Source organism: Scylla paramamosain, chromosome 1 (assembly GCF_035594125.1).
Source record: "Scylla paramamosain isolate STU-SP2022 chromosome 1, ASM3559412v1, whole genome shotgun sequence".
Lineage (NCBI taxonomy): Eukaryota > Metazoa > Arthropoda > Malacostraca > Decapoda > Portunidae > Scylla > Scylla paramamosain.
In genome coordinates, this window is record NC_087151.1 from 31533856 (window position 1) to 31549588 (window position 15733).

Here is a 15733-nt window from a genome sequence, read left to right on the forward strand (position 1 = left end):
TATTATTGTTATTATTATTATCATTATCATATTTCAGCTATCCAACATCAGAACAGTATATGAATATGGCAAATGCTGTTTTGACATCATTTCCTGCCATCCTGAGAAACAGTGATCTCAAGGAGCATGAATTACAGCTGCAATGGAAATTGTGCATCCAGCGCAAGTTTCAGAATTCAAGAAAGAGGCAGGATTCCAAAGTGACTGAGGTGACGTCAAGGAAAAAGAAGATCCCTTGCATAGCGCCAAAAGAGACTACGTGTCTACTGATGTATGGAGTAAAGGCTTACCTTCCACCAAGGCCCCATTCAGAAGATGATGAGTCATTAGAGAGACATAGACAGTGGCTTGCTCTACATTGGATGAAGAAAGATCCCGAGTTAGATAAGGTATGTGATATTTGTACGCTTGATTTATCTTTTTTATATTTCAGAGACTTCTTTACTGGTGTTGTTTAAAAATATCTCCTCTTATGTAAGCAATTTCAATGGTACTGGTGGATAGCCACTGAAAAATGATGCTTGTATATATATATATATATATATATATATATATATATATATATATATATATATATATATATATATATATATATATGAGGGAGAGAGGGAGGCTGGCGGGACAGTCAACTTATGAAAACTAATTTTACTTTAATGATTTTCCTCAGGCTGAACGCCTCATGCAGTTGACGCTCTCTGAGAGACACAAAAAAATAATCAAGGGGAACATTCTTGTAGCAGAAATCCTGAACTTGTACCCATGGATTCAGACTTTTGATGGCATAAGTGTGTACACTTTATGGATTTTGCTATATATTGCTACTAATTGTCAACTTTATTTGTAGGGCTATAATGTATATAGCTATTTATATTTTATAGTAGGTAATTGATATTTAACTACTGGTACTTCCATTCTCCCTCTCAGGCTCAAAGGCCTCAGTGACGGGAGATAAGCACTCATAACAATTAGGTGATTGTTAAGAAGAAGAACAAGAATAATAATAATAATAATAATAATAATAATAATAATAATAATATAATAAAAGGAGTTAAGCCATCTATATAGTTAGCTAGATTGATATCATTATTATTGTTATCATCATTATTACATATCAAGGTATTGTGACATTATTATTAATAATAATATGTTATTATTATTATTATTATTATTATTATTATTATTATTATTATTATTATTATTATTATTATTATTGTTATTATTATTATCATTATCATATTTCAGCTATCCAACATCAGAACAGTATATGAATATGGCAAATGCTGTTTTGACATCATTTCCTGCCATCCTGAGAAACAGTGATCTCGAGGAGCATGAATTGCAGCTGCAATGGAAATTGCGCATCCAGCGCAAGTTTCAGAATTCAAGAAAGAGGCAGGATTCCAAAGTGACTGAGGTGACGTCAAGGAAAAAGAAGATCCCTTGCATAGCGCCAAAAGAGACTACGTGTCTACTGATGTATGGAGTAAAGGCTTACCTTCCACCAAGGCCCCATTCAGAAGATGATGAGTCATTAGAGAGACATAGACAGTGGCTTGCTCTACATTGGATGAAGAAAGATCCCGAGTTAGATAAGGTATGTGATATTTGTACGCTTGATTTATCTTTTTTATATTTCAGAGACTTCTTTACAGGTGTTGTTTAAAAATACCTCCTCTTATGTAAGCAATTTCAATGGTACTGGTGGATAGCCACTGAAAAATGATGCTTGTATATATATATATATATATATATATATATATATATATATATATATATATATATATATATATATATATATATATATATATATATATATATATATATATATATATATATATATATATATATATATATATGAGGGAGAGAGGGAGGCTGGCGGGACAGTCAACTTATGAAAACTAATTTTACTTTAATGATTTTCCTCAGGCTGAACGCCTCATGCAGTTGACGCTCTCTGAGAGACACAAAAAAATAATCAAGGGGAACATTCTTGTAGCAGAAATCCTGAACTTGTACCCATGGATTCAGACTTTTGATGGCATAAGTGTGTACACTTTATGGATTTTGCTATATATTGCTACTAATTGTCAACTTTATTTGTAGGGCTATAATGTATATAGCTATTTATATTTTATAGTAGGTAATTGATATTTAACTACTGGTACTTCCATTCTCCCTCTCAGGCTCAAAGGCCTCAGTGATGGGAGATAAGCACTCATAACAATTAGGTGATTGTTAAGAAGAAGAACAATAATAATAATAATAATAATAATAATAATAATATAATAAAAGGAGTTAAGCCATCTATATAGTTAGCTAGATTGATATCATTATTATTGTTATCATCATTATTACATATCAAGGTATTGTGACATTATTATTAATAATAATATGTTATTATTATTATTATTATTATTATTATTATTATTATTATTATTATTATTATTATTATTGTTATTATTATTATCATTATCATATTTCAGCTATCCAACATCAGAACAGTATATGAATATGGCAAATGCTGTTTTGACATCATTTCCTGCCATCCTGAGAAACAGTGATCTCGAGGAGCATGAATTGCAGCTGCAATGGAAATTGCGCATCCAGCGCAAGTTTCAGAATTCAAGAAAGAGGCAGGATTCCAAAGTGACTGAGGTGACGTCAAGGAAAAAGAAGATCCCTTGCATAGCGCCAAAAGAGACTACGTGTCTACTGATGTATGGAGTAAAGGCTTACCTTCCACCAAGGCCCCATTCAGAAGATGATGAGTCATTAGAGAGACATAGACAGTGGCTTGCTCTACATTGGATGAAGAAAGATCCCGAGTTAGATAAGATATGTGATATTTGTACGCTTGATTTATCTTTTTTATATTTCAGAGACTTTTTTACAGGTGTTGTTTAAAAATACCTCCTCTTATGTAAGCAATTTCAATGGTACTGGTGGATAGCCACTGAAAAATGATGCTTGTATATATATATATATATATATATATATATATATATATATATATATATATATATATATATATATATATATATATATGAGGGAGAGAGGGAGCCTGGCGGGACAGTCAACTTATGAAAACTAATTTTACTTTAATGATTTTCCTCAGGCTGAACGCCTCATGCAGTTGACACTCTCTGAGAGACACAAAAAAATAATCAAGGGGAACATTCTTGTAGCAGAAATCCTGAACTTGTACCCATGGATTCAGACTTTTGATGGCATAAGTGTGTACACTTTATGGATTTTGCTACATATTGCTACTAATTGTCAACTTTATTTGTAGGGCTATAATGTATATAGCTATTTATACTTTATAGTAGGTAATTGATATTTAACTACTGGTACTTCCATTCTCCCTCTCAGGCTCAAAGGCCTCAGTGACGGGAGATAAGCACTCATAACAATTAGGTGATTGTTAAGAAGAAGAACAAGAATAATAATAATAATAATAATAATAATAATAATAATAATATAATAAAAGGAGTTAAGCCATCTATATAGTTAGCTAGATTGATATCATTATTATTGTTATCATCATTATTACATATCAAGGTATTGTGACATTATTATTAATAATATGTTATTATTATTATTATTATTATTATTATTATTATTATTATTATTATTATTATTATTGTTATTGTTATTATTATTATCATTATCATATTTCAGCTATCCAACATCAGAACAGTATATGAATATGGCAAATGCTGTTTTGACATCATTTCCTGCCATCCTGAGAAACAGTGATCTCGAGGAGCATGAATTGCAGCTGCAATGGAAATTGCGCATCCAGCGCAAGTTTCAGAATTCAAGAAAGAGGCAGGATTCCAAAGTGACTGAGGCGACGTCAAGGAAAAAGAAGATCCCTTGCATAGCGCCAAAAGAGACTACGTGTCTACTGATGTATGGAGTAAAGGCTTACCTTCCACCAAGGCCCCATTCAGAAGATGATGAGTCATTAGAGAGACATAGACAGTGGCTTGCTCTACATTGGATGAAGAAAGATCCCGAGTTAGATAAGGTATGCAATATTTGTACGCTTGATTTATCTTTTTTATATTTCAGAGACTTCTTTACTGGTGTTGTTTTAAAATACCTGCTCTTATGTAAGCAATTTCAATGGTACTGGTGGATAGCCACTGAAAAATGATGCTTGTATATATATTTATATATATATATATATATATATATATATATATATATATATATATATATATATATATATATATATATATATGAGGGAGAGAGGGAGGCTGGCGGGACAGTCAACTTATGAAAACTAATTTTACTTTAATGATTTTCCTCAGACTGAACGCCTCATGCAGTTGACACTCTCTGAGAGACACAAAAAAATAATCAAGGGGAACATTCTTGTATTAGAAATCCTGAACTTGTACCCGTGGATTCAGACTTTTGATGGCATAAGTGTGTATATATGTACACTTTATGGATTTTGCTACATATTGTTACTAATTGTCAACTTTATTTGTAGGGCTATAATGTATATAGCTATTTATATTTTATAGTAGGTAATTGATATTTAACTACTGGTACTTCCATTCTCCCTCTCAGGCTCAAAGGCCTCAGTGACGGGAGATAAGCACTCATAACTAAGTACAGTTATTGCAGATGCTCATCTCTGTAACCTTCACTTATAATTATTTGATGCTTATATCTTTACAGATAATCAAGGAGTTCCTGAGATTAGAACCACAAGCGGATGAACCAGACCCAAGAGTAGCAGTTTTGAAAGGGCTGGAGAAATATAGGCTCCCAATAATTGCCATTCTCAAAAAAAGAAAAGCAGTTCCTCTGTATATGGAAACCTTACTTGAACTCTATGGCCACGATGAAAGTCAATGCGAGTAATGTTTAGTTCAATTTGTTCATTTCAGTAGCTGGTAGCAATTTAATATATGTATCTTTTCATTATTAGCAATGCATCTTTCACTTTTATAAGCCTAGTATTCATGAAACTATGCTGCATGCAAAAACCAAACATTGTATTAAGCATGACCTATCTAACTGTAATGCTTGCACCAATTTCTATAAAGGTACTAATTTAATTGTTAAATTCCTGCTCTTCTATCAATTTTTTTGGCTGAGTGCTACGGCTAAATAATTGTTTGCAGCATAAGTGATGTTAAAGATTTTAATAGGTGTAAAGCATCTCTCTCTCTCTCTCTCTCTCTCTCTCTCTCTCTCTCTCTCTCGTAAAGAAAGACATTATTTCTAGTGTAAATAAACCCAATAGGCTGTCCAATTTGAAATTTAAAATGTAAATATCATCAATCTTTTTAGAAATGTTAGCTGCATCCTCTTCCCTTGCAGTCCAATAAGACAGGTCACTAATTTGTGTGGAGATAGAATTCTTGGAGTCACCTTTGCCGGCAGTAGCGCAAGTGCAAACAGTCTGATAAAGGTTTCTTCCATGGTTGTGATGAAATTCAGGACTTCTCACACTGTTTTGGTGGATATGATGAGAAGAATCGGGAGTTCGGGACATCAGTGCGTTATGTCGGGGCATGTAGGTTCGGCTGGGGTTTTCTTTCTTTCTTTCTTTTTTTTTTTCGATCAGTACTCATCATATTCTTACGAGGACTTGCTAGACAAAGCATTATTGCATTATGATATTACCCAAATAGTGTCTCAAGTAAAAAACATAACCGCATACTCGTACAAAAGATTTGCTGCTGTGACACAAACGACAAAAATCATTAGTATACTGGTCGTTCTGAGCATTCAATCAAAATGCTTGTCATTCATATAATTAGTAGAACCATTGAGGAGCTTTATTTTTGTTAATTCTTATGTGATAAAGCAATAATTACAGGAGAATTTTAAAAGATTGGTACTCAAATTAGTGGACTGTCCTATTGGATGTGACCATGTCTTCACTTTTTCCTTACACAGTTAATTTTCTTTTGTTTATTTGATTTACTTATTATCATATTTATTTATATATTTATTTATTTGCACCAGATGCTTGCTTAGTTATATTGGGGTTACTTCACCTGCTTGGAGAAAGGAAAGACTCCATTTTTACTAAGGTTAAATTTCAGTACCTTTGATTTTAGAGTGGTGTGTATATATTGAAATTTCTGAATATATTATCACCTTAAGATATACATCTACATATAAATTTTATTTTAATGTCAAAATGTTATTAATGTTTACACTATTATTTCTTCCTTAAGGTACCAGAAGAAGAACTAAGAACAGGGCAGTCTAGTGTGTATTTGATGGTGCACCTGTAGCTGAACCAACATGTATTTCTATGGCTGTAGTCTCATTGGTAGCAGGGCTTTGTGTTTAATATTGAACACCCAAAAAATTGTGAACATTTCCTCCATTTCACAACATCCCATCTCTTAGGTATCAAGTATGACAAAGGTAACACTTCAAAAACAAGATCTCTACTTGTAAAACTCAATGAAGTAAAGACAGAATTGAGCTACAAAAATGCATAAATCTACTTCCAAATATATTCAACTCCACACATAATGCCTCTCTCTCTCTCTCTCTCTCTCTCTCTCTCTCTCTCTCTCTCTCTCTCTCTCTCTCTCTCTCTCTCTCTCTCTCTCTCTCTCTCTCTCTCTCTCTCTCTCTCTCTCTCTCTCTCTCTCTCTCTTTCTCTCTCTGTCACACACACACACACACACACACACACACACACACACACACACACTAGTCAATTACTAGTTAAAGATTAATCAGTGAAATAAATACATAACATTATGTTAATAAGTTTTCTAAAAGGAAAAGGAAATACTTGTACTTCTCCTTCCCCCCAACCCAGTATTCATGAAATCTTACTGAATTGTTCTTATGTTTTATATATATATATATATATATATATATATATATATATATATATATATATATATATATATATATATATATATATATATATATATATATATATATATAATGAATGGAGAGTAGACTCTCTCTCTCTCTCTCTCTCTCTCTCTCTCTCTCTCTCTCTCTCTCTCTCTCTCTCTCTCTCTCTCTCTCTCTCTCTCTCTCTCTCTCCAAATTGGGAAGTATTCTTCATGTACCATATGATGCATATATTTTTTTTTTTTATATGCATTTTTTACCTTTTTTTTTTTTTATTTCTCTATGTTATTGCAAATGATACATGAAGCTTCTTTATTACTGTTCTGAGCATTTCTGTAGATTTGTTTAGTTAGTATATCCCATAGAAATACTCATTTTCTTTTTTTGTGTGGCTTTAAAGGATTAATGGTGACATATGGATATGATCTGGGTTAAAAGCTTGTACAAATAAGGTTAAATGTCTATTTTTGCACTGGTTGTTTCCCTAAGTTTCTTAAAAGTACTGTTATATAATGATTAGCAGTGGACTAATTAATTATTCTTTACAGGGTCTGTAACTCCTTACATTTAATTTATGTTAACTTTACTTACATATTTTTTCCTTTAGTTTATGAATGGGAGGAAGGTTTAATATTCATATCTTAAGAGATGCTTACTTTCTTTTCCACATTGCAAGTTTTAGTGATTAATACTCACAAATGTGTATTATTTACTTAATGGCTTGTCAAAACAGATTGTTTTGTGTTGCTTTTTTTTTTCTCATGCTAGGATGAAGTGTTAGTAATGGAGTTTATTTTTTACATCTGTTTTATATATCATTACAGTTTTGAGGGGAGCTTTCTGTTAAATGTTCATGTGAAAAGCATATTATACTATAGATGATAAAAATTATAGTGTTTATTTATTTTTTTTTTAATGCAATGAAATGGAGGGAACATTTAATTGTATATGAATATATTGAATTTATTACCTATTCTTTCCCTAACCTTGAGACAGCAGTAGCTAGCTGCTAGTATTAAAGGTACTAATGATTCATCATCTGCCTAAGAAAGACTAACTAATTAGTCATTTAATTGACTAACCTATGATCCACTTTACTAATGAGGTTAGTAGAAGCAGTGAACAGTACGAAGGCATTAGTCATATATATTTGAGTAAGACCATACTCAGGTTGAGTGCTCAGTTAGTCACAAATTGACTAACATTATGTTAGTCACTGACTAATGCTGCCACTCGTTCTAGACCCCATGAGTTTTACTAAGAAAAGTTAGTCAGCACGACTAACTTTGGTTTTGTGTGACATAAAGGTACTAGGCCTTGCTGGCGCGCGAGAGTGTAAGAAAGGCAGGAAAAGTGAGTGGCGAGTGTGTGGGGCGACACTGTACCCTCCCCACGGTTTTGGAGGACAAAGTGAAAGATGGAGGCGGAAGGAAGGGCCAGTGAGCTGCGTATGCTTGACCTCTGAGTGGACGTAGGGAAAAAAAAAATGACACGTTTCGGAAATAACTTGTATCATAAGGAGAGAACGTGCATCCCGTTAAGCAGCCGCGCATTGCAAGGCCACGAGAGTACGTGGTATGATCGCAAGTGACACGTTCGGAAATCAGCGTTTAATTGCGTGTGTCTTAATAGAAAAAAATAGCTGATTTCCAAATTATACATCAAAGTATGACCTCGTCTAGTTCAGGAGAGTCCTTCGTATAAATGCACTGGTGTGTGTATGTGTGTGTGAGTGTTATTGCTAGTTACCTCTCTCTCTCTCTCTCTCTCTCTCTCTCTCTCTCTCTCTGTCAGTAGTTGCACAGGTCTTCAAGGGTATTTTTACGGTTTTAGTGACAGATTAACAACATTTCTACATTAATAACAGGAGAAACACCATTGAAAACCCTGATAATCATCTTTATACCTTTGAAAAACAGTCGTGAGGAGAGAGAGAGAGAGAGAGAGAGAGAGGGAGAGTAGGAGCATTTCAGTTGAGCCTATTCTGCCCTGGTTCGTGTTTGCTGCGGTGACACGGTGCCGCACTGAGTGAAGATTGCGTTCATAATCACTTATCGGGGGTGGAGTGGGGAAAGGAGAGTCAGGAAGTGAGGATATTTATATTATTTGACATATTATTTGATAGCATGTCAACTTTTGTGTGTGTGTGTGTGTGTGGGTGGGTGTTGGATCAGTGACAGGTGGCGCTGGGGAGTTACCACGGCGAGCGGCTGGCTGGCTGCAGTGTTTTGGTCAGCACTGGTCAATCTTGCCCTATACGCTCTATTAACCAGTGTTTCCGTCTTCCCGACACCTTCTTCCTGCACCAAGCACCGTCAAGCATCACCAGAGAGGCACGAGTACGTAAGGTGAGTCCAGCGGGGCCAGTCTCTCCTCAGCCTTACTGCCTTCACAACACCCTAATCCTCCCTGTAGTGTCTTGTATTCGTTTATTTAGGATTCATTATTCGTTATTTAGTTTTTTTAGGGGTTAATTATTTATATTTAGGTTTTGTTTACGTCTGAGTCTGGAAAGAGTTGGAAATTTATTCAAATATTTAATGTTCCCCAATATGTAAACAAGCCGTCAGCTGTGTTATTAGCCATTATTTGCCTCCTCTCTCACTTATTGTAAGCCTAACATATCACAAGATGGATCCACATGTCTAGCCTTCATATCCGCTGGTCAGATATATCTGTCATTGCCTGGTTTTGGTGTTATATAGGAATAAATAAAGCAACATGGCCGCCGGCGCCCCCACTGAGGTCGCCCCCGAGGGCCGCCATGATGGACTGGCACCTGTTCCGGCTTGTTGGTTCCAATATTTTTTTTTATTTTTCTGAATTAATTTATTTGGCTTGTATAGTAAGATTTTATGGTTTCTAAAAATATTTCGTTGCTTTTGAAGTGTTTTTCTTGCTTCAGTTAAGTAAATGTGCTGAATTTGGTGTTGTTTTTTATGTAAATAAGGGGCAGTTTGTACGGTGAAATTTACCCAGCCTGGTTTTTGGCTTTTTTATTTGAGGCTTTAATGAAGATTTTATTGCTTCAAAAAATCGTTTATGATTTTTAAAGTATGTTGCGTTTCTGTTGAGTTAAGTATGTGGAATTTGAATAGGCTTATTATCCCGTTGAAAGTGGTGATTTTGTCATTTTTTAGCTTCTTTATTTTTTTATTGTAGTTTGCAACTAAGTGTGCATTATTTTAAAAAATAGTTCAGATTTTTTAAAATGCTTTTTTACCAGTGTAAAGTGGAATAGGTGGACTTTTCAGTGTTTTTAATGGTGTCAAAATTTCCAACACTTTTTCCATATTTCGCATAATATTACTTTATAACTACTGAGACTGGAGGTGTTTTGATATTGTGAATATTAATTAAAGTAATTGTCAAGTCAGAATATATAATGCATTCGAGCCTAGCTTCATTTTTTCTATGGGTCAATTTCAAAATTAAATACGTTACGTACGTATGGCAGCGGGGCGCCGGCACCTCGCCTGTGACGTCATCAAGGATTCGGGACTCGGTCTGCTCCAGTGTCTTCTCAATATTTACCGTAATTTCCAGTGTTTTCCAAGTGTTTCTAGCTGTTTCTAAAGTCAGGCGTGTAGATAGTTGTAGTAGAAGGAAGAAAATAAGAGAAATGAAAGAGGAGAAGGAAGAAACAAAAAGAAATGGAGGAGGAGGCAAAACAGGTAAACAATATTTAGCTTAGTTTCCCTTGCTGCGCTGCAGTTCTCTGTAATATTTGGTGTGTTTTGGGTGTTTTACGTGTTTAGGATGTATGTAGGAATATTGTGGGGTGTTTAGAGTGTGTTTTGGTGGTGTTTAGGTGTGTTTTGGGTGTATATTTGGTGTTATCGTTGTGTTTTGGGTGAATTTTGGGTGTTTTAAATGTGGTTTAGGATGTTTTTAGTCAAGGAAGAAGTGCAAGAAATGGAAGAGAGAAGCCTGCTAGTTGTCCAAGGAGGAGGCAACAACTTAGTAGAGGCAGGTGCTGAAGACACAGTAAAGGAAGTGATAGAAGCAGTGAGGGCAGCAGAAGAAAAGAAGATGTGTGTGGCTGTGGTGGGGGTCCTGTGGCGCCCACGGGAAGGAGTGCAGTATGAGAAGGTTAGAAGAGAAACGAACCGCAAGATATGCATGGAACTCATGAAGATCAAGATGGAATGGATGGCAGAGAAGAAGGGCAACGTGAGCTTCCTGGACATGGATGGGATCCTTGACCAGGACAAATTCTTCGGGAGAGACGGGGTCCACCTCAACCACAACGGGAATGAGAGGCTAGGACGTCGACTGGCTGAGTGGATGAGGGCGAGGCAGGTGTGTTGTGTGGACGACGCATGACGAGGAGGACTCTTTGATGTCAGCAAACATGAAAGAAAAGAGACTAACCAGGCAAGTAAATGTGTGAAGATTGGCTGTATGAATGTGAGAGGATGGGGTGTGGGCAAGTTTGAGGATGTATGCAAGGAGCTCAGGGAGTGGAGGTTCGACTTAGTCGGGCTCACTGAGACTCACCTGAGAGATGATGTACGAATGGAGGGATGCGAGTATGTTATGATTGGAAAGGGGCGTAAGGCACAGGAAACACTGGGAGGAGGCGTAGCCCTACTCTACAAGAAAGAAAGAGGACTGAAAGTAGAGGAGATTGATGTGGGGGAGTGTACAAGTAGTGAGGATGTGCTTGCAGTAAGAGTGGAATGCATGGATGGTCGTGGCAGACCAGAGAAGGTGGTACTGGTGGTAGCGTACATGACTGTCATGGGTGAAAGAGCAGAGAGGGAAAATAGGAGGAAGTATGACATACTTAAGAAAGTTGTGAGAGAGCATGGAGAGGAGAGAGTGCTAGTTATGGGTGACATGAATGCACATGTGAGAATACTGGGGGAACAGGTGAACAGGAATGGTGAAATGCTTGGAGAGTTTGTTGATGAACTGGAGCTGGAAAATCTGAACGTTACTTTGGCAGAGGGGCGTGTGACTTGGAGTGCAAGAGAACAGGAATCGGCAATTGACTACATGTTGGTGAATGGAAGAATGCGTGAAATTGTGTCGCACATGTGGATAGATGAGGATGGTTTGGTTGATATTGTGTCCGATCACAACATGCTGGTTGTGGAGTGCTTGATGCAGGGTGGGAATGAAGTGAAAGTGGCAAGTAAGAGAAAGAAGTGGAGACTGAGAGATGTAGGGTGGGAGAACTTTCAGGTTGATCTGAGTGAGAGAAGCTGGGACGATGAAAGTGTGCATGACGTGGAGCATCTGAATGAGAAACTGGTTGAGGACGTGAGGGGTGCTGCTGAGAACCAGATAGGGTTTGTGAGAGTAGGTAGAAGAAAGAATGTATGTAAACCATGGTGGAATGATGAAATCAGAGCGGCTAGGAAGGAGCGAAAGAGAATGAGTAGACAGTGTAGATGGCTGAGGAAAAAGAGGCATGAAAGCGATGAGGCAGAGAATGAGTATCTGAATGCATGGGCAGCGTATGTGAAGCAGCAGCGGTTGACGAGACGAATGATAATGAATGCTAAAGTGAAGAGTGAAAGGAGCGTGATTCAATCTTTAAGGGAGAAAGGTATGGAAGGTGGCCGTGAATGGTACAAGTTCATGAGAGGTGAGAATATGTCAGGCAGTGTTGGTGTGGAGAGTCTAAAAGTGGAGGGTGTAGTTATAACAGAGAAGGATGGAATCAGGGAGGCAATCAAAGGGTTCTGGGAAGAAGTAGGTGGGGTAGGTGAGATGTTTAGTGTGAGAGAAGAATGTGTAACACTGGAAAGGAAGAATGCAGATGAACTGGATGAAAGAATCAGTAGGGATGAAGTGGAGAGGTGTGTGAGAAGGCAGAAGAATGGCAAGGCAGCAGGTCCAGATGATATACCCTATGAGTTCTACAAGAATGGTGGGGAGGTAGTGATAGACAGAATGACTGAGTTATTCAACCGAGTGTGGGATGAAGAGAGAGTGCCAAGAAAGTGGAATGAGAGCCGAGTGTGTCTGTTACATAAGGGAGGATTTAAGAGTAAGAATGAGCTGAAGAACTACAGGCCAATTGCATTAGTGAATACAGTAGGTAAAGTTTTCAGTGCAGTGTTGAATGAGAGACTGTGTAAATGGATTGAGAGAGCTGGAGTGCTGGGTGAAGAACAGAATGGTTTTCGTAGGGACAGGAGAGCTGAGGACAATATGTTTGTGGTGAATGAAATGATTGAGAAGAAAAAGAATGATGGGGGTAAATTGTACCTAGGTTTTTTGGATATAGAGAAAGCTTATGATAGAGTGAACAGAGAAATGTTAGGTAGAGTCTTAGAAAAGATTGGATTGAGTGCAAAGATAGTTAACGTAGTGCAAAGTATGTATGTGGACACAAGAGCTAGATACAGGCTAGGAGACATAGAAACAGACTGGGTGAAGAGTGAGAGAGGAGTTAGGCAGGGCTGTATATTGTCACCAACCCTTTTTAGCCTGTATACAGAGGAGCTAGCAGCCAGGATGAGAAGAATGAATGTAGGGGTAAGTGTGGGGAATGATAAAGTATGTGTGCTCCTTTATGCAGATGATGTAGTTGTTATGAGTGAATCGGCAGATGAGCTTCAAAGTTTGTTGGATGTAGTGGATGGCTATGGTAAAGACTTTGGAGTAAGGTTTAGCAGTGAGGAAAGCAAAGTAATGATTGTGAATAGATCAGAGGATGAAAGTAATGTGGTATGGAGACTTGGAGAGAATGAGTTGAGACAGGTGCAAGAATACAAGTACTTAGGGAGGTGGATGAGTCCTAGTGGGTGTGCAAAGGCAAAGAATGAAAAGATAAGTATGCTAAACCATTGGGTAGGTCGATTGGGAAGCGCGGCAAGGATGAGAGCAAGTAAGTATGATGTGTTGAGAGAAGTGTGGAAGAGTGTGGCTGTGCCATGTATAATGTATGGTATGGATGTGATTGCATGGAATGAAAGTGAAATTGATAAGTTAGAAGTGGGCCAGAACAAAGTAGCAAGGATGGCACTGAGTGCACCGAGGTGCACAGCAGTTGAAGCCTTGAGAGGTGACATGGGATGGAGCACCTTCAGAGAAAGACTGACAAAAGCCACACTTGGGTACAAGATTAGGCTTGAGAGAATGGATGATGCAAGAATAGCAAGGAAGGTGTACCTGTGGAATGAAAGTGGAAGCAAATGGAGGAAGAGATGCATGAGAATGACAGACAGGAATGGATTGCAAGTTGTGTGGGCGATAAGAATGGCTGGGAGGAATCAAAATGAGCGTGAATGGGTGGTAACAAGAGGAGGAAGAGTGGGAGCCGAATGGGATGTGAGAAAATGGAAGAATGAGATAGACAAAGAAGTGAAATGTGTGGGACTGAATGAATGGAAGAATGAGATGGAAAGAAAGAAGACCCTGGAATGGTACAAGGAGAAAGAGGCCCCGAGGTATGAAAGGTGGTATGATGGAAGCCTGGGCGGTGATCTTCTCTTCCGAGCGAGGGCACAGTGTATGGATGTGAAGGCAAGGAGTTACAGGTGGTCTGAGTCCCGCAGCAAAGTGTGCCAGATGTGTGACATGGGAGAGGATGAGACGGTGGAACATGTGGTGCTGGAGTGTGTGCAGTATGCCAGAGACAGGAATGAGATGATGCAAGTGATACTGACTGAGTTAGGGCATGATAGGAATGAAAGAGTGGAGAAGACAGGAAAGGAATGGATGGTGTTGTTGCTGGGACTGGGTAGAGAGGCCAATGAAAGGATGATTGAGGCGGTGAAAGAGTTTCTGGAGAGAATGTGGCGTGCCAGGTGTATGAACAATTAGGATAGAGGATGCTGTTCGTTTCTCTTTTTTTTTTTTTTTTTTTTCCCTTTCTACAGGAGTTGCCGATCCAAAGGCCTGGCTCAGGAGTGATCCTGTGCCACCTGTACCATCAAGATCAAGATCAAGATCGAGTCGTGTGGGGTGTTTTGAGTATATTGTGGAATGTTTTTGTGTGTTATGGGTGTGTTTGGGGGTATATTGAGGTGTAGTAAGTTTGTTTTAGGTTTATTTTCTGTTTTAAGTGTTTCGGTGAGTTTGGGTAAGTGTGTCGGGTCTTTTGAGGTGTATTTGATTGTGTGCAAGTAGTTTTGGGTCTAAGGGTGTGTTTGTGGCGTGTTTGTGGTGTTGAGTGGTGCTTTAAGTGTGTTTTGGATGTTTTGATGTGTTTTGGGTGAGTTTGATGAGTTTTGGGGTGTTGTAGTGTATTTTGGGTGTTTTAAATCTTTTGAGTGTGTTTGGATGAGTTTTAAGTATATTGGGGTGCTTTGAGTGTGTTTTGGATAAATTCAGCGTGGTTGGGGTGGGTTATTTGGATATTTTTAGATGTTACGGGGTGTTTTGAGTGAATATTCAATATTTGGTTGTGTTTAGGTGAGTGTAGTGGGCATTTTGGGGTGTTGTGATGTGTTTTGGATGTTTTGAGTGTATTTTGAGTGTGTTTTGGTAAGTTTTGTTGCATGTAGGGATGTTGAGTGTTATATATATATATATATATATATATATATATATATATATATATATATATATATATATATATATATATATATATATATATATATATATATAATGGGAAGGCAATGAGAAGAGGGACAAAAAAAACATGGGATGCACCGTCTGTGTTCATACCGGGATCTGATGTCAGTTCTTGTGAAGGGCCAGAATGCATATTTCTGAAGTCTGGAAGGAGTTGTCCACCAGCCTGTATGGACACAAGGCTGTAGCTCCAAAACTAACTGTAGGATTCTCTCTAAAATAGTCTCATTGAGATTCTCGCACAAAATTACCTATTCGTAACTTAATCTAACCTAACCTAACCGCTACAAGAGTAAATGAGCCGAAACATTACCAGACTTCGGGAATATGCCTCCAGAGGGAT

The 15733-nt window shown here is 37.4% G+C and overlaps 1 protein-coding gene across 1 annotated transcript; it reads left to right on the top strand.

Moving 5' to 3' along the window:
• The first annotated feature begins 3685 nt into the window (after positions 1 to 3685).
• LOC135103676 (uncharacterized) lies at positions 3686 to 7824 on the top strand. The gene is made up of 4 exons (XM_064010249.1): positions 3686 to 4033; positions 4696 to 4873; positions 5995 to 6062; positions 6210 to 7824. The coding sequence occupies exons 1-4, from the start codon at positions 3704 to 3706 to the stop codon at positions 6267 to 6269; spliced, it is 636 nt and encodes a 211-aa protein (XP_063866319.1). The 5' UTR covers positions 3686 to 3703; the 3' UTR covers positions 6270 to 7824.
• The last annotated feature ends 7909 nt before the right edge of the window (positions 7825 to 15733 follow it).